Raw genomic sequence first — 17,630 nt, 5'->3', positions numbered from 1 at the left:
AGCCACACAAATCTAGATTAAAGTGCGTATCTATAAATGAAACAGCTGAATACTGCTCCTGACAGTCATTAGGTCTAAAATAACTACCCAAACAATAAACTCATGACAAAAGAGAAATTACTTTTGGAAGTATTTGTGACTTGTTGCCTTAGCAGTGACACTGGGCCGTTAAGTGCTTTTTCATGGCATATAACGGAATCATCACAAAAATATTACAAATAGGCAGTATAATGATGAACAGAGCCAAATTTAGATTACATCAAACATCAGAAGGTGAGAGATGATAATCTGCATGGCTAAAAGAGAGGTAATACTAAAGTACAAGGAAAATAGGAAGGGTAGTAAAGCAAGTTTCCTTACAACTGTGCAAGTTTAAGGAGACTAATAACTTGAGGCACTTCTGAGACCTTAAAGAGGATGCTTCTAGTATGTAAAAAAAATGCAAAAAAACTCCCTAAAACCTTCAATAGAAAGGTGTTAATTTCACCAGAATTCCTTCTATTGGTATAGAGGACTCATAGAAAGCAGCATTTAGATTATGAGAAACATCTTGGTATCATTAACATTTTTCCTTGAATGCATTTGTGCTTCAATTGGAATGAAATGGTCTTTTAAAATTGCTTAGTGTAGAGAGTGGAAAAATGATACCATAATTAAACCATAAAATGAAAAGGTGAAAGAGCTGCTGTGAATTGAAAAGCTAAGCAATGAACCACGTTGTGGAACACTTGGCAGCATTTTGTTACAGTGATGTGAGCCTGGAAATCCTGGTATTGTCTGTTTCTAAGGTCTTTCATTTTCTTCCTTGCTTGTTCTGTTGTACCCTTTTTTTTTTTTAAATTGTCTTCAGGTAATTCTCTGCTTCCTGGAGATGTTTGGAACTTGTTATTATGCAGCCTTTTTCTTGTTTTGCTCACTGCTTTCTAATAACAATCCTGTAGCTTCTTCTCTCTTGTCTCTTTTTAACCTAATATAATTACGGCCGTTTGATTGACTGTAGCACCTCCTGACACCACCTGTGCAATGAGCGTACACTCATTTATTGTTAAATACATTGTTGAAACAAATAATAGTGGAAGGTTAGAATGCCATTTGAGGTATTGTATTTGTAAATGCAAGCTTGCCTGGCTTTGCTGAGCAGCAGTTTGTGTAGTGACTGTGATCTGCATTTCATCATACAAAACTTCAGCCTTTAACTTCAGTGCTGGCACTTGCACTGTATTTTCTCCTTTTTTGTATGTTTGCCACTCATTTTATTGGAGAAATTACTGGATTATTCTGTTTCTTCAAGAGAATAAATCCTGTATTTGCCACGTGGTGGTGCCAGAGGGTAAGTGAACTAAATGTCAGGAAATTGTTGCACTGGCTCTCCAAAACAAGAACAAGAGCATAAACTGTTAATGTGTGTGGCTTGCAGAGAATAGGCTCTTGTGGAACTTGGATAGATGCCCTGTAGGCAGTAAAAGTTAACCTTTTTGGCTATGTATGTCATTTTACACATCTCCAAGTAGAAACATGGTGTGAATTTTTGATGATGAAGTAGTGTACTGCCAACTGTTGTGGAGCTCATGTATGCCAGTAAGTTATCAGTCTGGTTTGGAGAACAGTCGCAATAAGAAAAAAAGATATATTAGAAGTAAAGTTACTTGTAGTGGTAACTACAAGTTGCCGAGATAAAATGCTAATCTCAAATAGCTTTTTTAATGTTTAAAAGCAAAATCTATCAGTAGTATTTCAATAGAAGATTTAAATGGGTGCTTCGTTACTGTGAAGTTTCGCAGGATGTACTTTCAGTTCTGAAAGGAAAGATACACTTAACAGCTTAGAAGGCCTAAAACTTAAGAATTTAGGCTGAAAATTTTATGTGTAATGTGCTGTTAAGTTCTGATTGTGGTACTTTATGTGGAGTCATTTGACATGGTGTATGTGTGAATATGTAAGAAATCAACTGTACTGGAATCATGGAGCGGCACCTTCTTATCCCAGGCCTTGCTCAAGTCTGTTAGCTGCATTATTGAGTAGTGTGCAGACACTTTGCTTCTGCTGTCATCTAAGTTCCATGTGGATAAGCACAGCTGCAAAGCTAGAGAGGAGATTAGTACTAAAATCACTGGAAAGTTCCAGAGGTGGTTTCTAATGGGAAATAAAACTCAAGAGGCTTTTCCTTTCTTTTTCATCGCTCTTCCTGAATAGAATAGATAAGTAGTCTTGTGGTGCTCCTCTGAAATCTCTGATACTTAATTTCCTTCTTGTGGTTACAGTTTGGGCACTTAAGAAATTAGTGATTCATTTTGGAGTTTTGAACTTCATGGCAAACCACTGCAAAAGTTGGTGGCAACTTGTTGAAAATTTTGTGAAGGAACGTCAGGAAGCTCTTGCACCACGGCCCATCAGAGGACTCGGAAGTGTTATGCTAAAGCTTGACAGTAAGGTATTTCTATTTACTTCCTTAAGCAACTTGAAAGTTTGTTTTATTCTCTGTTCACCGTATTCTGAGATGCTTTAATTCTAAGATAAATGTCTGTCACTAATGAATATGTCTTTCATGTAAAACTCTTATCTGTTTTATGGTGTATTTTAAATTATGTCTCTTCTATCACTATTCACACTTAAGTACACATTTAAATTTAAATGTTCAATGGTTGCATGCAAACCTTGACAGAAGTCACTTTTAAAGTGCTGAATCAGCTGTATAAGATTCCTTATCTGAGTAAGGCAAACTTCTCATGCTTTAGTCACCTTACCTGGTTACAAAGATTTTGAATTTAAACCTAATGAGCTTTAGTCTGAAGGATAAGATGTTCCTACTTCTTATGAGAAAATTTAATTTAAAAGCAGACCATTGTGTTCTGTAAGTACAGCCCGAGTTAGTTCAGACACATTTGTCTATACTGTGTGGAAGCAAAGTTGTTGCACACAATAGTATGGTGGTACAGAAATGAGTCTTCCCTCTCTAAGTGAAGAAATATGTGGGATAAAGTATTTGGGAAATGCCATAGAATAAAGCTTCTGTGTTACCCTCCCTTCTCCCCCACACGAAATATGCCTACATTTGCATTGCAAAATGCAGAGTTGGAAAGCTCCGTAAGATTTATACAGTTTCTTTCATTAAGAATGGTAAGTTTTCACGTAAATGGATGGATTATTTTGTTTGCAATAGCTATGGCAGTGTATAAGAATGTGCTTTCTGTAACTGTGTTGTTGACGTATTCTCTGCTCTGGAAAAAGCCATTATCTTAGGGCTTCTGTAACTGATGAACTGAACCCTGTAAGTACATTTGTCAGAGCATCTGTACCTTGGCAGATTGGTTTTGCAATTAATAGCTCTGAATTCCTACAGGAGAGGGAGGAGCTTAAGCCTGGATCTAATGGGTGAATGGAAGACAAAAGGTCAACAAAAGCATTGAAATGCCTCTAGGAAAAAAGTAGTGATTTCACAGGGTTCATTGAGGAAGAATATGAAAAAGGAAAAGCCTTTCAAAATACAGCTATGAACACAATAAAGTGGTTTTCCAAAGGTAGTGGAAATTACATGTTGGGATAAAAGCTTACGTTATACAAAGCTTTTCATAAAAAGGTTTTTTTCTGTAAGTAAGAAGACTCTCTGGATGCAATATTGAATGTATTTTTATTTCATGAGTTGTCAAGTTTGGTATCCTTGTATTGCATAACTATATGATACAGTATCCTTCCTAATTCCAGCAAGTCTTTTCTCCTTAAAGAAGGTAGGGCTTTAATGTGCAGCAGAACCTCTCGCTCTTCAGCTTAAATGTACTTAAGGTCAGTTTATCTACATGTTGTTTTATGTCTAACAGATAGAAGAGTGTTGGCACAGCTCATTTCTCCATCTCCCTTCGCCCCTCCATTTTTTAGATGACAGCTGTAATTCCTCCTGAGTCTGCGCTGTGTATTAAAGTAATTTGAGCTCTCCCAGCCATTACAAGAAAGGCGCTTGATAATCTGCATGATTCTGTTGTCCTCATTTGTGCCTATTTTAATTCTGTTTCAGCTGGCATTTAGCATGGGTGGCTGGGATTATATGTAGTCTTCCAACGCTTATCACACTAATACTTCCGTATCTTTTAAGTTCTACTGGCTATGCTTATTCTGTGTATGGTAGGATCATGGATGCATGGTACCTCAGAATTTGGGAAGCAGTGCCACAGAATATTGTCTGTTATGTTTCTTGTAGGGACAGGGAAACAAGAGGAATGAAAATGACATCCTTGCAAGATTTTTTAAGTTGGATTACTGAATGTTTCAGCTTCAGTAGGTACTGTTGAAGAGGAAGTAAAAAATATGCAAACACAAAATAGAAATTTGGGGAGTAAATTGTTACAGGTTGCCTGTTATGGGTGTGTGTGAGAAACCAAGACCTAGGGATCATTTCGTTTGCAATTAGATGTTTAACTTTTTAATATTCTATTTGTAGTTTCTTTTCATGGGAGCTGAATCTGCTTAGGGTTTTTGTTTTGTTTGGTTTTTTGTTTGTATGCTGAGTTAATTGGAAACTGAACCTTAGCATCAGGATGTATTGAGGCTCTTAGCTAAGTACAACAAGCCACTGAGAAGGTCTGTTTTACACAAATATTTAGTGGTACTGCTTGGGCTGGCAAACTTGGTATGCCCAGTTAGGAAATAGTTCCAGATTTGAGTGAAATGCAGTGAGAAGGAGGAATACATCTTAGAGTGGCATGTCTTCCTGCCAAACAAATTTTAGGAGGCTAGTGTAGATAGTGTGGAAAATAACCCATTGTGAGAAATGGGTGAGTACTGCTCACACATGCAAATCTGAGCTTTATTGATTATATCTGTAACAAAAGCATCAAGAAAAGAACTGCTTCTCTTCTTTCACAATTATCATTTACCCTGATTATCTCAGAAGTGCAGAGAAATTTGAAATGAAGAGAAATTCTGATCAAGAGAAAAGAAAGGGCATTGTTTTTCTTTTTTTTTTTTTTTTGTAAGCAGTAGGTCAGTCTGTCTGAATGTGCCTCCTTTAAATATTGACTATGAAAATAGGATGTTGCTACTTATTCTTTAGTCCCTGTCTGTGCATTTTCCTCATGGAGGGTAAACAGACAGGTGTGAGAGACTTCCTGGAGGGGAGAGTAGGGAGGTTTCTGTTGTCAGCCACCGAACCATCTTAATAGATATGGTATCATGTGTGTTCTTATTAACAACAAAGAATTAATAACTCTCTTAACTGATAATTTTTTATTTTAAAGAAGACTGTTGTCTTTCAGTATGGTGACTACAGTTGGATTATAGAATTTTTGAGGGAGTTCAGCAGCATTGGCAGTAGCTGAGCTGCATGCAATAGACTTTTACTTGTTGGAATGTACTAATATTTTACATGCATGCTTTCTAGTGTACTTGAGTGAATCATGTAGTTGTTATATGCTTTTTCTTGGTATAGTGCACTAGAATTTTATATGTGGATTGTTTACATTATTTGGACTTTGGATAAAGTTAACTTTTATTTCTTCTGGTACCACACTTAGCATATAGTTTAGCCAAGCACAGAAAACAAGCAGAATCTCTGCCAGTACTTACATTATTTTAGAAAATACTTTCATAGACATGTAAGATCTTAGATGAATAGTTTTCCAATAAAATACTGGAAAAATGGTTATAGCCTTATTAATTTTGTATGACTTGAAGATTAGAATTAAGCTGTAGCCTATTTTCAAATGCAGGTTGATTACATTTGTAGAACTACTTAAACATCAGTGTTGGTAAGCTAGTAGGCAGGTAGAGCCTCCCAGGTATTGTCTTAAACAAGAATAAAAAATATTGTTATTTTTGACATTCAAGTGTTATTTATTTCCTAGTTACTGCATTTATTATCCAATTCCCAGAGGCTGAAATTAGAGGAAAATACCAAAGACTTCCTTTCACATTCTGCTAAAATCATAGTGCTCTTTTGTTGTATTTTGTACGGAATTGCAAAGGGGAGCAATACAGCCATGAGCTCTATGGTTTTTCCAAAAGGAAGTAGGTTTTAAAGTTCAGTAGTAAAGTTAAAAGTATGTCATTGAATCAGAAAACAACTTTGCCTTTTTTCACAGATAAGTTATTCCATAAGTGAAGAGGTAAAGTAGAAACAAATTCTACAGTGTTAGTTTGAGGCTTTTGAAGCTTTGTAATGGATTTCTCTGACTGTGACTCTTTCCATGAGTAGTAAAAGCTAGTAAACATGGGTGCTTTGTGACATTTTATTTTCATGTTTCCTAATGTTCATGTTTCTTTGTCAGTCTGCTTCTAACTTGATCAACTTTATTAATGAGATTTTTATAAATTTGAAATATTCTTACCTTCTGTTTCCATTGGGAGCTAATATAATTTCTGGCAGCTGGCAAAATGCTAGATTTACTGAGAATTCAGTGATCTTGTTTTCAGAGAGAAACAAAACTTTACTTATGTGATCTTAATCCCTAACACAGATGAATAACAGCATTAAAGCTCTTCACTGTTTTGTTTATGCTAATAATTGATTACTAATGGTTAGAATTAAGAGTGTAGTCCTACATGAACTAGATCCTAAAATGGGTGTACTTTAGCATGTGGATGAGCATCAGTAAAGAAAAATAACTTTAGTGCAAAAGGAGAAATTGACTGTTGAGAGGTGCAAGGAGAATTACATGAAATCTGTACATTTATATGATCTATAATTTGCTGTTGTATGTCAGACTTAATTATGTATTTGATGTTGTGCTGTTGAATATGAATGCTTTAATATGAATGTGGTACCAAAAAAACATATAAAATCTGTTCAACAGTAATTGACATAATAGGAGTGTTTTGAAATGCATAGAATGGGAGTGTTTGAGTGCCTGAATGGGAGTATTAATGCCCTAAACAAGTATCTCTTGTTAAGATTTGGTGTTTTGCTGAAATGCTCTTCTTGGAGTACTTTTACAAGTCCTGCTCTGAAATCTGATGGTAGCTCTCAGTATAATTAAACTGGAATTGCCCAGATTGTGCTGATAGCTCTGTTAATACCATTGAAGTTGTTCCCATTTGTTATATCCCTCTTTGTTTCAAAAGTGCATGTTGATAGTAAAACCCAGGTTCTTGCTTTAGAAGTTGTTATGATCTTTTCTTCCTATTGCAATTTACCTTTGTGTCTAGAACAATTTCATTTTCATTCTGTGGATGACTTTGCCTGCCTCTCATTGCTTTTTTTCCCTATTTACTGCATTTTTCAATAATTTTCCACTGTGTTGTGTTTTTTTCCCTTTTCTTCCATCTCCCCCTGCCACTGACAAGCTGTGGCACTGGCTTAATAAGAAGGTAAATAAATAGAAAAATTGTGATTCCAACTAATGGATTCTGTGGTTTTGGGGAGTTTGATTTTTTTATAATTATTTTTTTTTATTTTGCAGCATGAACACTCTTTTAACATGCCTTGCTTCATAGATTTGTCTCTCAAATGCCTCTTTTCCAGCTCTTGGTATAAGCTACTGAAGGTCATATAATTCTATCTGATCTCTTCTACTCCAGTGAATGCACATAGTTAAATGTTTTGTACAGCAGAGTATTGCATTAGCCTTTCAAGGGGTAGTTTGATTTATGGGCACTTTTATTTAAGAACAGTTGATCTTCACCTGGTCCCTACTTGTACACCTAACAAAACCAGTTCTCTCCAGTCTGGAGAGCTACTCTCTGCTCAGAGAAAGCAGTTAATTGAATTAACATGGGAGTGGCAAGGGTGTGAAGCACAGTTATAAAGCTGAGTGTAAGTGCATGGACTAGGTTCAGTGAGTGCTGTCCATCTTTTACTTCTGAAGTGTCAAACTTGTCTGTGTACACAGGCGTAGTATGTAGTGTACCAGCAGTGAATACATACAAAATGAGGCTTTGCATGGCCTCAGAACTGCTGATTCTTAACAAGTGTGAAGGGAAGAGAGAGGCTAGTAAAAAAAAAAAAAAAAGTAGTTGGTATGGCTAAAATTTCTTTTTTCCTGTTGAGTAGCTTTTAAAAGAAGTGTGTGATGTTTCCTAAGGAACGTTATTCCCAGTTCCCATGGTTCATTTTAGCCAACTAGGTTTAACTATTGTTCTTTGGGGAACTGTCATCCCAAGAGAAGTTACAGCTGCTTTGGCTTCATGTGTGACTGAGATCTGAACAGCAACTAAATTCAGTGATATTTCTCTGTGACTTGAGCAGTGGCATTGCTTCAGACAAGTGCAGAGCTAGGGAGGGATGCCTATAGCAGGCACCATATAAAAAACAAATAACAACAAAACCCCTCAGAGTTTACAGGTGAAAATCTGGTATGTGATAAAATATATATAAAAGGTTCTTGTAAACAAGGAAGTGAGGGTACACAGCTGGTATCTGCCATGAATGGCTGATGGGGAGTAATGCTAATAGTGACACATGTAGTTCTAGGCTGAGCAGATACAATGAATTTAGAAAGTTTGATCTTCAGTATTTAATGAATGAGCACAGGATTCTATGTTGAGAGGGCTTTCTGTGTTTCTGAAAAAGAGGAAGGAGTTGCTTGCTTCATGGTTCAGTTAAAATTGTCCATGAAGAGGGGCATTTTTGAATGTTCTTTTGCCCTTGACTGTATTTCTCCTGTTTTAAAATTACTTTTTTATTTCCCAACTTTGAAATGTTTGTCTTATGTGAGTGACTTGTGGTTAGTAAATATGTGCAACCGTAATTCTTCATAAATTTTTTTTATTAGATATTGGTTTGTTGGCAGAGTTCAAGTGAAGAGCTGCATTTGGTGAGCCACAAGAGAACGTGTATTCTCAACTGCTTTTTTTCTGGCTCTGAATTTGTCATTTTCTTTGAAAATTCATCTGTGTAGATACGTTTTTTTTCCTTAATATGAGTAGGTTCTAAAAAAAACTTAATTGCTCTAAATGCTAAAATGCCTGGATTTTATTTTCACTTTAGAAATTAGCATTATTTGGCAAAACCTTGTGGATATAGTTTCTTAACAGAGTGTGGGTTTTTTTAGTTCCTTGGAGTTGTTTTTGAATACTTTACAGTTTCATAAGTAGAAATCCTGAAAGTCCTATAGTATTACATACAGTGTTGACTTCTGTGCATGAACATACAGTAGTAATATTATAATCAGTGAAAAAAATGTGCAGTCAGTGGGTTTGTTTTGTTGTGTGTGGTGTTTTGATGATTTTTTTAAAAATTAAAAAAGTCATATTCTGTCACAGGCAAAGAAAGGAGGAGATTTGTAATACAGAACACTGGTTGCAGTTAAAAAGTGATTTTTTTGTGTGTGTCTTTCTCCTTTTTGCTTTGTCTTTGAAGGGAATTACTTGAGAGAACACCAAGATAAATTTCTGATAATCCAGCAGGAAATTAAAAATCATATGGATATGGCAGAGTTTGAAATGATGGTTGATTATGACTGGTAGCGATAGACCTTGGCTTTTTGATTCCTGTTCATGGTAGATGTAGCTCAAAGTATAGAACAGATTCCATCAGTCTAGCATAATTTGTTCTTAATAACATTTTCTGTGGCAGGAGTCTTTAGGAGGAATTGCTAAATTCTTCTGCTGCTGTTGGAGGGACACTGGTTTAAGTAGACTTGAGACCTCACATACTCTGTTTTCTACCTTTTCTAGCTTAACTACTCAGCTGATTGATTTCAGCATAACCTTGGGATGTGTTCTGGTTACAGACTTCCCCTTATTCTCTGCAGATAATATTAAGGAGATGGTGGTATCTTCAAATATTAACTGAACTAAAGGGAAATGACAAGTCTAAGGAATGTCTTGGGAAAAAATCTTCATAAATAGTGGAGTTGTTTACAGAAAATAATAAAAGTTCTTGTTGGTAATTTTATATAAATTCAGTTGAAAATGAAGTGGATGCCTAGATGTGCTTCACTGTTTGGGTAATGTAGTAAATCAAACGTGCTAGAAAAACTACTGCTCTGAAGGCTGTGCAGTATGCAACATGCAAATATTAATTCATAGATGATGTATCATACTGCATAACATGGAGAACCTGTCTAGATGGCAGGATTTCTGAATTTTAAGTATGGACTGTAGTTCTTTTACAGCTTAGTATAATACGGTTTGTATCATCATCCAAAAGCTGAAAGAGGAAGTGCTCGCAAATTATTGAGGAGCTTTCCAATAGAGTGTAACTCAATCAAAAAAACTTTTTTACAGTGAGCTAAATTTAAAAAAAAAACCTTGATAATTGCATTTCAAAACTGTGACAATTAAGGATAGGTTTTTTTGGACAGCCTATCACAAATCAGTAACATTTCAGTTTGGTTTTACGAGTGTGACCTTCTGTAGCTTAGGAGCCTGCCTTTCCTTGACCTTTGCATAATTTCAGATGTTGTGGCAGCCTCAGCTTTCCTCTGTTGACTAACCTTTAGCTTAGAAGCTTGGAACCAAATATAAAACTTCATGACCTCTGGCTAATGAGTAGCATTTAGTCAGTACATGTTTGTCTCTGTGTGCATGCCCATGGTTTACAGGAAGGGTGTAAAGGGAGGCCTGGCACGGTTGGGGTAGGAGTGAAGTCTGGACCTGATTCAGTGGTAAGTACAACCACACAGGCATTTAACAGCGTAGCTTCCCTGCAGCGAGTAGCTTAGCTGCTCCTATGCATTGTTTAGCATGAGTGTGCAAAGGTGAGGGTTTGCTAAGGAAGTATTGGGGGTTAATGTAGGGAAATGAAGTGTGTTTTTATAGGAAAAAAAAAAAGAGTAAATATAGCCTTAAGTGAATGTTGTCCATCTGCTTTTACTTCTGTGATACTCAGTGCAATTCAGTCTTCTGCTGTGATACGTCTGTACCACTTGTATAACTTGGATCGCCTTAAGCCTGTGTTGAGAGATGTAATTGCAGTACCTGTAGGCTTGCCAATGCTGGCTTTCATCAAGCCTTCCTTGGGCTGCCTGACTGAGTAAATAGAGACAAGGTGGACTTGCTTGGCTGAGGCTGCTGCACCTCATCAGTGCTGCCATGACTTTGCTAACTAGATTAAAGGTAATCCAGGATTTACATGTGCTGTAACTGCACTTTAATGGCAGTCAGGCATGTTTGAACCCACAGTACAAGTGTCAGGTAAGATACCTTGTCTGTCATGTGCCATCTTGGAGAGAGTCATCATCCTGGTGTTTTGGAGTTTGACCTTCCAGTAGCTGCTACGTGGCAAAACATCTAATGTATTCAGCCTTAGCTCCACTGACATTTCACCTATTTGATACCCCTTACACAACCATTGAGCCTAGCATTTTTGGAAATCTTTGACAGTACTTCAGTTACGTGGATTCAGTGAATCTGATTAAGGTGCTCTATGTAAGACTACTGGATTTCTTTTATCTCTGACTTAGAAAGTAAATAGCAGTTTGAACTTTGTCTGAAATGACAAGGGCAGCTTTAATTTTTAGTAGCTTCATTTTGAAGTCCATGCTGTAAAATTTTCTTCCCCTGCCCATCCAGTGGTGGTTTTTTGGTGATGTTTTTGATTTCTGTCCTTTAAAACAAGGACTTTTATTTCTTGCTTCTCTTGCATAATCATTAGATGTACACGAAGCTTGGAAGGGCACGGCAAGTCCTGTTTCAGTCTTACTTCCAAAGAGGTAACCTCTATATATACACCATATATATGCCCTATGTAGGGGGTACTCAAAGTTTTTCAGAGAGCTGCAGTACTAGTGCAGGCAGGTCACCTCCTTCCAGCACTGGCAAGGCATTTCTGATGGCTGAAGTATTTCAGCAATGCTGAAAACTGTTAAAACTATGTAAGACAAAAGATTTTTTCACAATGCCTCATGTTCCCTGAGTTCCTTTCTGCAGTTCTTAATGTAGTGCAGATCTTGTTAAAAAAACTTGCTGGCTCAACACCTTGTTACTTCTAAAAGGATTTTACTTTCTTTTAGTTTTTGTCATCATTTTGAACAACAGTTCTAAAATGCTGAATATAATCCTTGAGTTAATTTAGATCAAACAAGGAGCTGGTTGTAAAAACCTGAAGTTTAAAAATAATTGCTTGATGTACATTAAATGCTCAGATGCTACCAGATGAACACACACAAAAAGAATCCTTTTTTCAAATAGGAGATCTAACTTCAGTGTTGACCAATTCAATCATCACACAGCAGTCTGAGAAGTTCGTTGTTCCAGGGTTGATTTCATGTGTAGGGCTAGGGTAAATAATGAAGAAGGAACTAATGTAAACCATCAGCATGCATATTAGTAGCTTTATAAGATCTCTAACTAAAATGTTACCAACTTAATTGTTGAATATATAACTTGTACTCAAAAGTACTTTTGCTTACTACACATTGGCTTTGACCTCAGTTCTCTTAAATCACAAATTTTACAGTTGTTTTGTTGCTTTTTCCTGTAGTAATGCTAAATGGAGTAGAAATAGACCTGGTATTTGAACCATAGGAGCTAGAAGAATGTATTTGGTCATATTTGCATGTGCTTTCACAGCTTTTTATGTAAACAGTCAATTTGTGTATGAGATGAAGCTCAGCTTGCACTATTCCAGAGCACTCTGCAAAGTCATGTGACTGAGCAGTTTCGTTGTTTTGAATGACATTATCAGAATTTCTCTACTTGAATGTGGTATCACCATTTGCTTATGGACATGTATAGAATGGGCCTTTTTGTAAGCATGCCTATTTCCTGTATCAGTCAGTTCAGCTGATGCATGCTTAATGCTGAGCATCCTCCTGAGACTGGAAGTGGATAGAAATAGTTGATGGTGAATAATTGGCCTGATATTCAATAATGTAGAACCCCACCTGTCCCATTTAAGTTCAGAAGGTGATGAGGCAGCTTTAAAAATTTTATTACTTGCAAAAATACCTCATTTGTCATTTAGATGGCTCTTAGCTATTCAAATCTGAAAGTTATGGTTGTGCTTTACAGTATACCTTGGTAGCTTTGAAATCCTGTGCAGACAGTGTCTGTAAGTTTCCAAGTTGCTGAAGGACAAGAAACAAAGACAAAATTCTGGGTTCTAGCTGACATGAATGTCTTTTTTAGGTACTTCTCTAGGTCTAGTAAGTAACTGTTGAATTATTGCTTGCTTTGCAGAGAGCTTGCCGTGTTGTGTGGTAATGTGTACATGTTTTTTGCAAAATCACATGTCATACCATGACCTTAATCATGCTAACATCGCTTGTTAATTGTTCATTTCCAAGCTTGGGCATAAATGCTGTTTGATTAGAGCCTGATTTTGTACTGTGATTATAAATAAAAATAACAATACTGTTGCATAGCATATAGCATTGCTTTCATAAAAGATTGATTTATATGCTATAATTTGTTTTTTCTTTTTTTTTTCTGCGCAGATCATCGTGTGGTTGGAGAAAATGCTAGATAAAATAATCAGCATTTTCATAATATTTTTGCTAGTGATAGGAACCCTTCTGCTAGCTCTTCTCCTTACAGCAAAGGTACAGTGTGCTAATGAATACAATTGTAGAGCTCATTTTCATTGCTGATGGAGGTTACTGATATTTATACGAGATTGTATAGCTTTAAGAGTTTTTATAAATGCTTAGGAACTAATTGCTCTCTAGTTGAACTTGTCACCATTCCAAGCCTATAGAATGAATATACAAAAATATCCCAAAATCTCAATATTTATATTTCTTTGTATTTTTGTGGTTTTTTACGTATGTGACAAGGCTAATATATAGACATTTGGAAATGCAAAATTTATTGTAGTGAAAGAATTACTAGCTTATGTATTACAGGAACAGATTTGTTTTGCATCCTGTCAACACCTTCCTTGTCAACAGAAGAACTACTTAGAATTTTTTCTTGTAATTTACCTTGCATCAGAAACATTTGCAAAATGCTTAAGGTGTGTTTGCAGATTTTTTGGTGTAATTGCCTGTAATAACCTCATGGTATCCTTTTCTGAGTTAAATGTACTGAGATTCATGATCAGATATTCTCTGAAATTGATTTTTGGTGTATGGTTGCGTGTGGGTTTGTTGGGGTTTTTTTTGTTCACCAGAAGAGGTCACTCATGGACTTTTTTTTTTTTCCCTTTTTCCCTAATGGAGCTGTGTTCATACTTGAAACGATCAATGGAGATTGACTGTTTGATTTGAATACAGTTATGGAACAAAGATCAGTCGGTTATGATGTCAATCTCCTTTTTCCAAAATGTAGCATATATAGTGTTGAGTACTTAAAATTGAAAACCTTAGAAGTTGTGCAAACATTCCTGCCTAAAGCTTCCTTATATTCATAAAAGGACTATTAAGATATTTATAAAAGGTGTATTTTATCATTCTTACTGAAGAATTTATTTGGTCAGGCACTTCATAGCATGACTGGTCATGTTAGAGTTAAGTATTCATTAATTTTTATGCTTCTTTGATCCATGGCTTAAAAAATTATATTTGAAACTGTGCTTTATATTTTACTGCTTCCCTTGACAGCACTGCTGTTACTGTTAAATTTTTTTCCACTGATGTGATAAGGTTTAAATTTCCACTTGCTATTACTAGTGACCAGAATTTTCAAAACAGAGTGATGATTATTGTATTGACTAGGTTTTTCTTGGGTTAATGGAACTTCCTTCTTCATAGTGGGTTGTTTGCACTGGAAGAATTATTTTTTAAATGTACAAACTGGTCACTTCCCCCCTCCTCCTCTTCCCCCACCACCCCATCCTCTTCCTCCCAATACCTGCCCCCCACCCCAAAAAAAAAAAAAAAAAATCTTTCTGAATGTAGGAAGAGCTGTAGTTTGCACTACATAACACTTCTCCTCTCTGTCTTTAATTTAGGTACATCAGGAGAGCGTTCACATGATTCAAGTCACAAGCAGCTTGATCAATGAGACAGTAGCCAGTCACCCAGAATGGGCAAAGTAAGAATGCTGAAGTTAAGCAAATAGTATAGGGGGGATGAACAAACTTCCAGGTGCTCTAATGAATAGTTTTTAATTTGAAAAATCCCCTGGATGAACAGAAATGTGGGTGGCTCTCGCAGGCAGATGTAAAAGCTAAACTCTCAGACAGCAGGGATGTTTATGCATCACTCTGGAGGACTGTCAGTGTGATACTTCATTTGAGGACTGGTTGGATTTTGGTGGTGAAGGATGGCTGTATGAACTTTTCTAGCTACAGTTGTGGAGAAGAAACCTGTATAGTGCCGAGAAAAAAGAGATCAGTATTTTTTTCGTATGAAAGAAAAGTGCTGGCAAAGAATGCTCTCTCTGGAAAGTTTCAAGACAGAGCTAAATTATTTTTTCAGTGTGGAGAGATCGATGCAGAATGCCTTTGAGGGCATAGGAGTTGAAGACATTGTTTCTGGAGTGAACTGAAGAAGAGTTCAAGGGTGAAAAGAATGGTGGATGGGGAGAGTTTGGTATGAATCAGTTGGGGAGGGCCATTCCTATTAAGGGAGATGTGTATAGTGTGCGCAGTGGGAAGTTTGTAAGGTTTAGTCTGTGTGATGATTAAAGTAAACACCAAGGCAAATGTTAAGGGAGAGAGAAGGTTTTGAGAGAAATGCATGTAGAGGAAAACAAGGGCATGCTGGTGAGTAAAGGAGTGATTGCATGAACATCTGAGGGGGAATAAGTGAGACTGAAAAAGTGTGATTTTAGGGGGGGCAGGTTCCAGGTGGCTTTCATTCTGCTTCAGCTAAACAGACATTGGGCAAAGGTGAGATACCAATTTAATGCCAGGAAAAAAAGATCCCTCCAGAATAAGAATGGTTGACTCTTTCAAGGGCCCATTCTAATCAAAAGTGATGGTGGTTTAAGAAAATTGAAAGAAAGCACATTCAGTATTATAAGAGCAAAACGATTTTTCAGAAACAGAACTAAAAGGATGTAGTTAATAACCACTGTAGTAATACATGCTTTAGCACTAAAGTAATCACAGTGATGAGAACAGAAAGCACTTAAAGTGGTTTTACTTCTTCATGGCATCTCTTGTGTTGTTTGGCCTTTCTGTTTTGCTGTAAGATGAAAATAAGTGGGACTAATGGAAATGGAAATTTGACTGTCAGAAGCTTATTTACATGATGAAACTACTGGAGTACTAGTTGAATCATTAGCAGAATTGTAGCGTAACTTTTTACTTTCAGTGTTTTCTTCCAAATTTGAAGTATCCAGAAGAGTATATTTAATTCACAAAGAGTAAGAATATCTCTTGCCAAATCCATGAAGCTTTACCAGCTTTCAGAGCTTGATGCTCATATTATGTTTAGAGGTGAGTGACTGAAATATCTTGGAATTCCAATCTGGGACATTTCTGAAGCTTTATACAGGCAGAAGAGCTTCCATGTTGATCTTCAGACAGGTGAACAAGTATAGCAGTTTTATTTCCTGAGTGCTTTCGTTTTGTTTTGAAAGGGCTCCAACAAGTGCCGTTGAAATCAAGATGTAAAAAGAAAGTCAAAGCAGAGATTGTGTGCCCTATATTCACAAGTGGTGAGATGCTGGCAACTCAGTAGGGTACATTGCTTGAAAGTGATGTGAGTCCCTGAAGAAATTCACAAGCAGGTAGTTTGGTGAGGACTTAGAAATAAGTGATGTCCAAACCCTTTTTCAACTGGTTGCTTTGTCATGGAAACTATGTTAACAATTTACATTCAGCTTTACATTCAACCTTAATTCAGAAGGTTGTGTTTGCAGCTAGATGTGACTGCTTCATACAGTATTTTCAGAAAACTCTGGGGGAAAAAAATGTAGTGTGAATAGCACACGTACAGATTGAAGAGATCTCTTTTGAAAAAGTCGAGATATCAATTTAATTAAGGTTTCAGGAACCTTGGAGGATTTTAAATGCAATGACATGCCCTAAATTTAATTGTGCTTTGCTTATGGGAAAATCTATTCCTTGATATGTAGAAGGAAACATTAGAGTTGTAATAAGTTTATATGTATTTAACCGTAATGATTTGTTGTTGTTTCAAAAATGTTAATTTGCAATGTGTTTTGGGTGTAATGAAATGTGTGTAGTATATGGCAGTTAACTTTGTTTTCCCTCTTTAAACTCCCCCCCCACCCAGCTGGCTCCCAGAAGCCCAGGTCATTCAGAAGGCGCTCAATTCCGCAGCGAACAACGTATACCAGTATGGCCGAGAATGGATCACACACAAGGTAGGAGTCAGCTCTCAAAAACCTCCAGTTGTTCTTTAATTTCTTGTATTTCATAAGAGTAAAAAGAAATAAAAATGTATTTGTCAGTAGTTCTTTTCTGTGTGCTTAACCATTTTGTTGACAGATCTGTTCTTTATACTCTCTGGCTTGTGACTTTTGAAGGAAGAGTGGGAGTTATTTCAGTAGTCTTTTCTGCTCAGAGGATAGTTTATTTTTAAGAGCTGCAGAATCTGTCATCATTCTAATGATTCCCAGTGAAAATGCATCAAATGAAATGGTGTAGTTTTTTTTTTAACTGGCTTTAGCTGTCCTATCGTAGACAGCGTAGACTTCCATTGCGACTACCACCCCTCCCTCTCCGCAGTATTCTAATTTCTGTGTGGGCTGGGTGTGGTGCACTGGACATTTTTTTAATCATAATTTATATAGTTAAGCTAACTTTCTTCAGAAGAAATTGCCAAGATTCTTACTTATATATTTTGATATCTAGCACACATCTCAAATTATTTGAAATATTTACCCTAAAGATATGATCAAGGGTT

General features: G+C 36.4%; 1 protein-coding gene across 4 annotated transcripts in view; it reads left to right on the top strand.

Annotated features, from left to right (window-relative positions):
• TMEM245 (transmembrane protein 245) overlaps positions 1-17,630 on the top strand; it is a 79,405-nt gene that overhangs the window by 19,605 nt on the left and 42,170 nt on the right. Inside the window, exons 6-11 of one of the 4 annotated variants that reach the window (XM_032119052.1) lie at positions 2,262-2,431; positions 7,273-7,296; positions 10,473-10,535; positions 13,308-13,412; positions 14,762-14,844; positions 16,998-17,088. In XM_032119052.1, the coding sequence (XP_031974943.1) occupies positions 2,262-2,431; positions 7,273-7,296; positions 10,473-10,535; positions 13,308-13,412; positions 14,762-14,844; positions 16,998-17,088 (536 nt within the window). The remainder of the gene's footprint in view (positions 1-2,261; positions 2,432-7,272; positions 7,297-10,472; positions 10,536-13,307; positions 13,413-14,761; positions 14,845-16,997; positions 17,089-17,630) is intronic. The other 3 variants (XM_032119043.1, XM_032119062.1, XM_032119066.1) reach the window with 3 other exon arrangements.

Source organism: Corvus moneduloides, chromosome 1 (genome assembly GCF_009650955.1).
Source record: "Corvus moneduloides isolate bCorMon1 chromosome 1, bCorMon1.pri, whole genome shotgun sequence".
In the NCBI taxonomy this organism is placed as follows: domain Eukaryota; kingdom Metazoa; phylum Chordata; class Aves; order Passeriformes; family Corvidae; genus Corvus; species Corvus moneduloides.
This window is presented reverse-complemented; position numbering and strand designations above follow the sequence as displayed.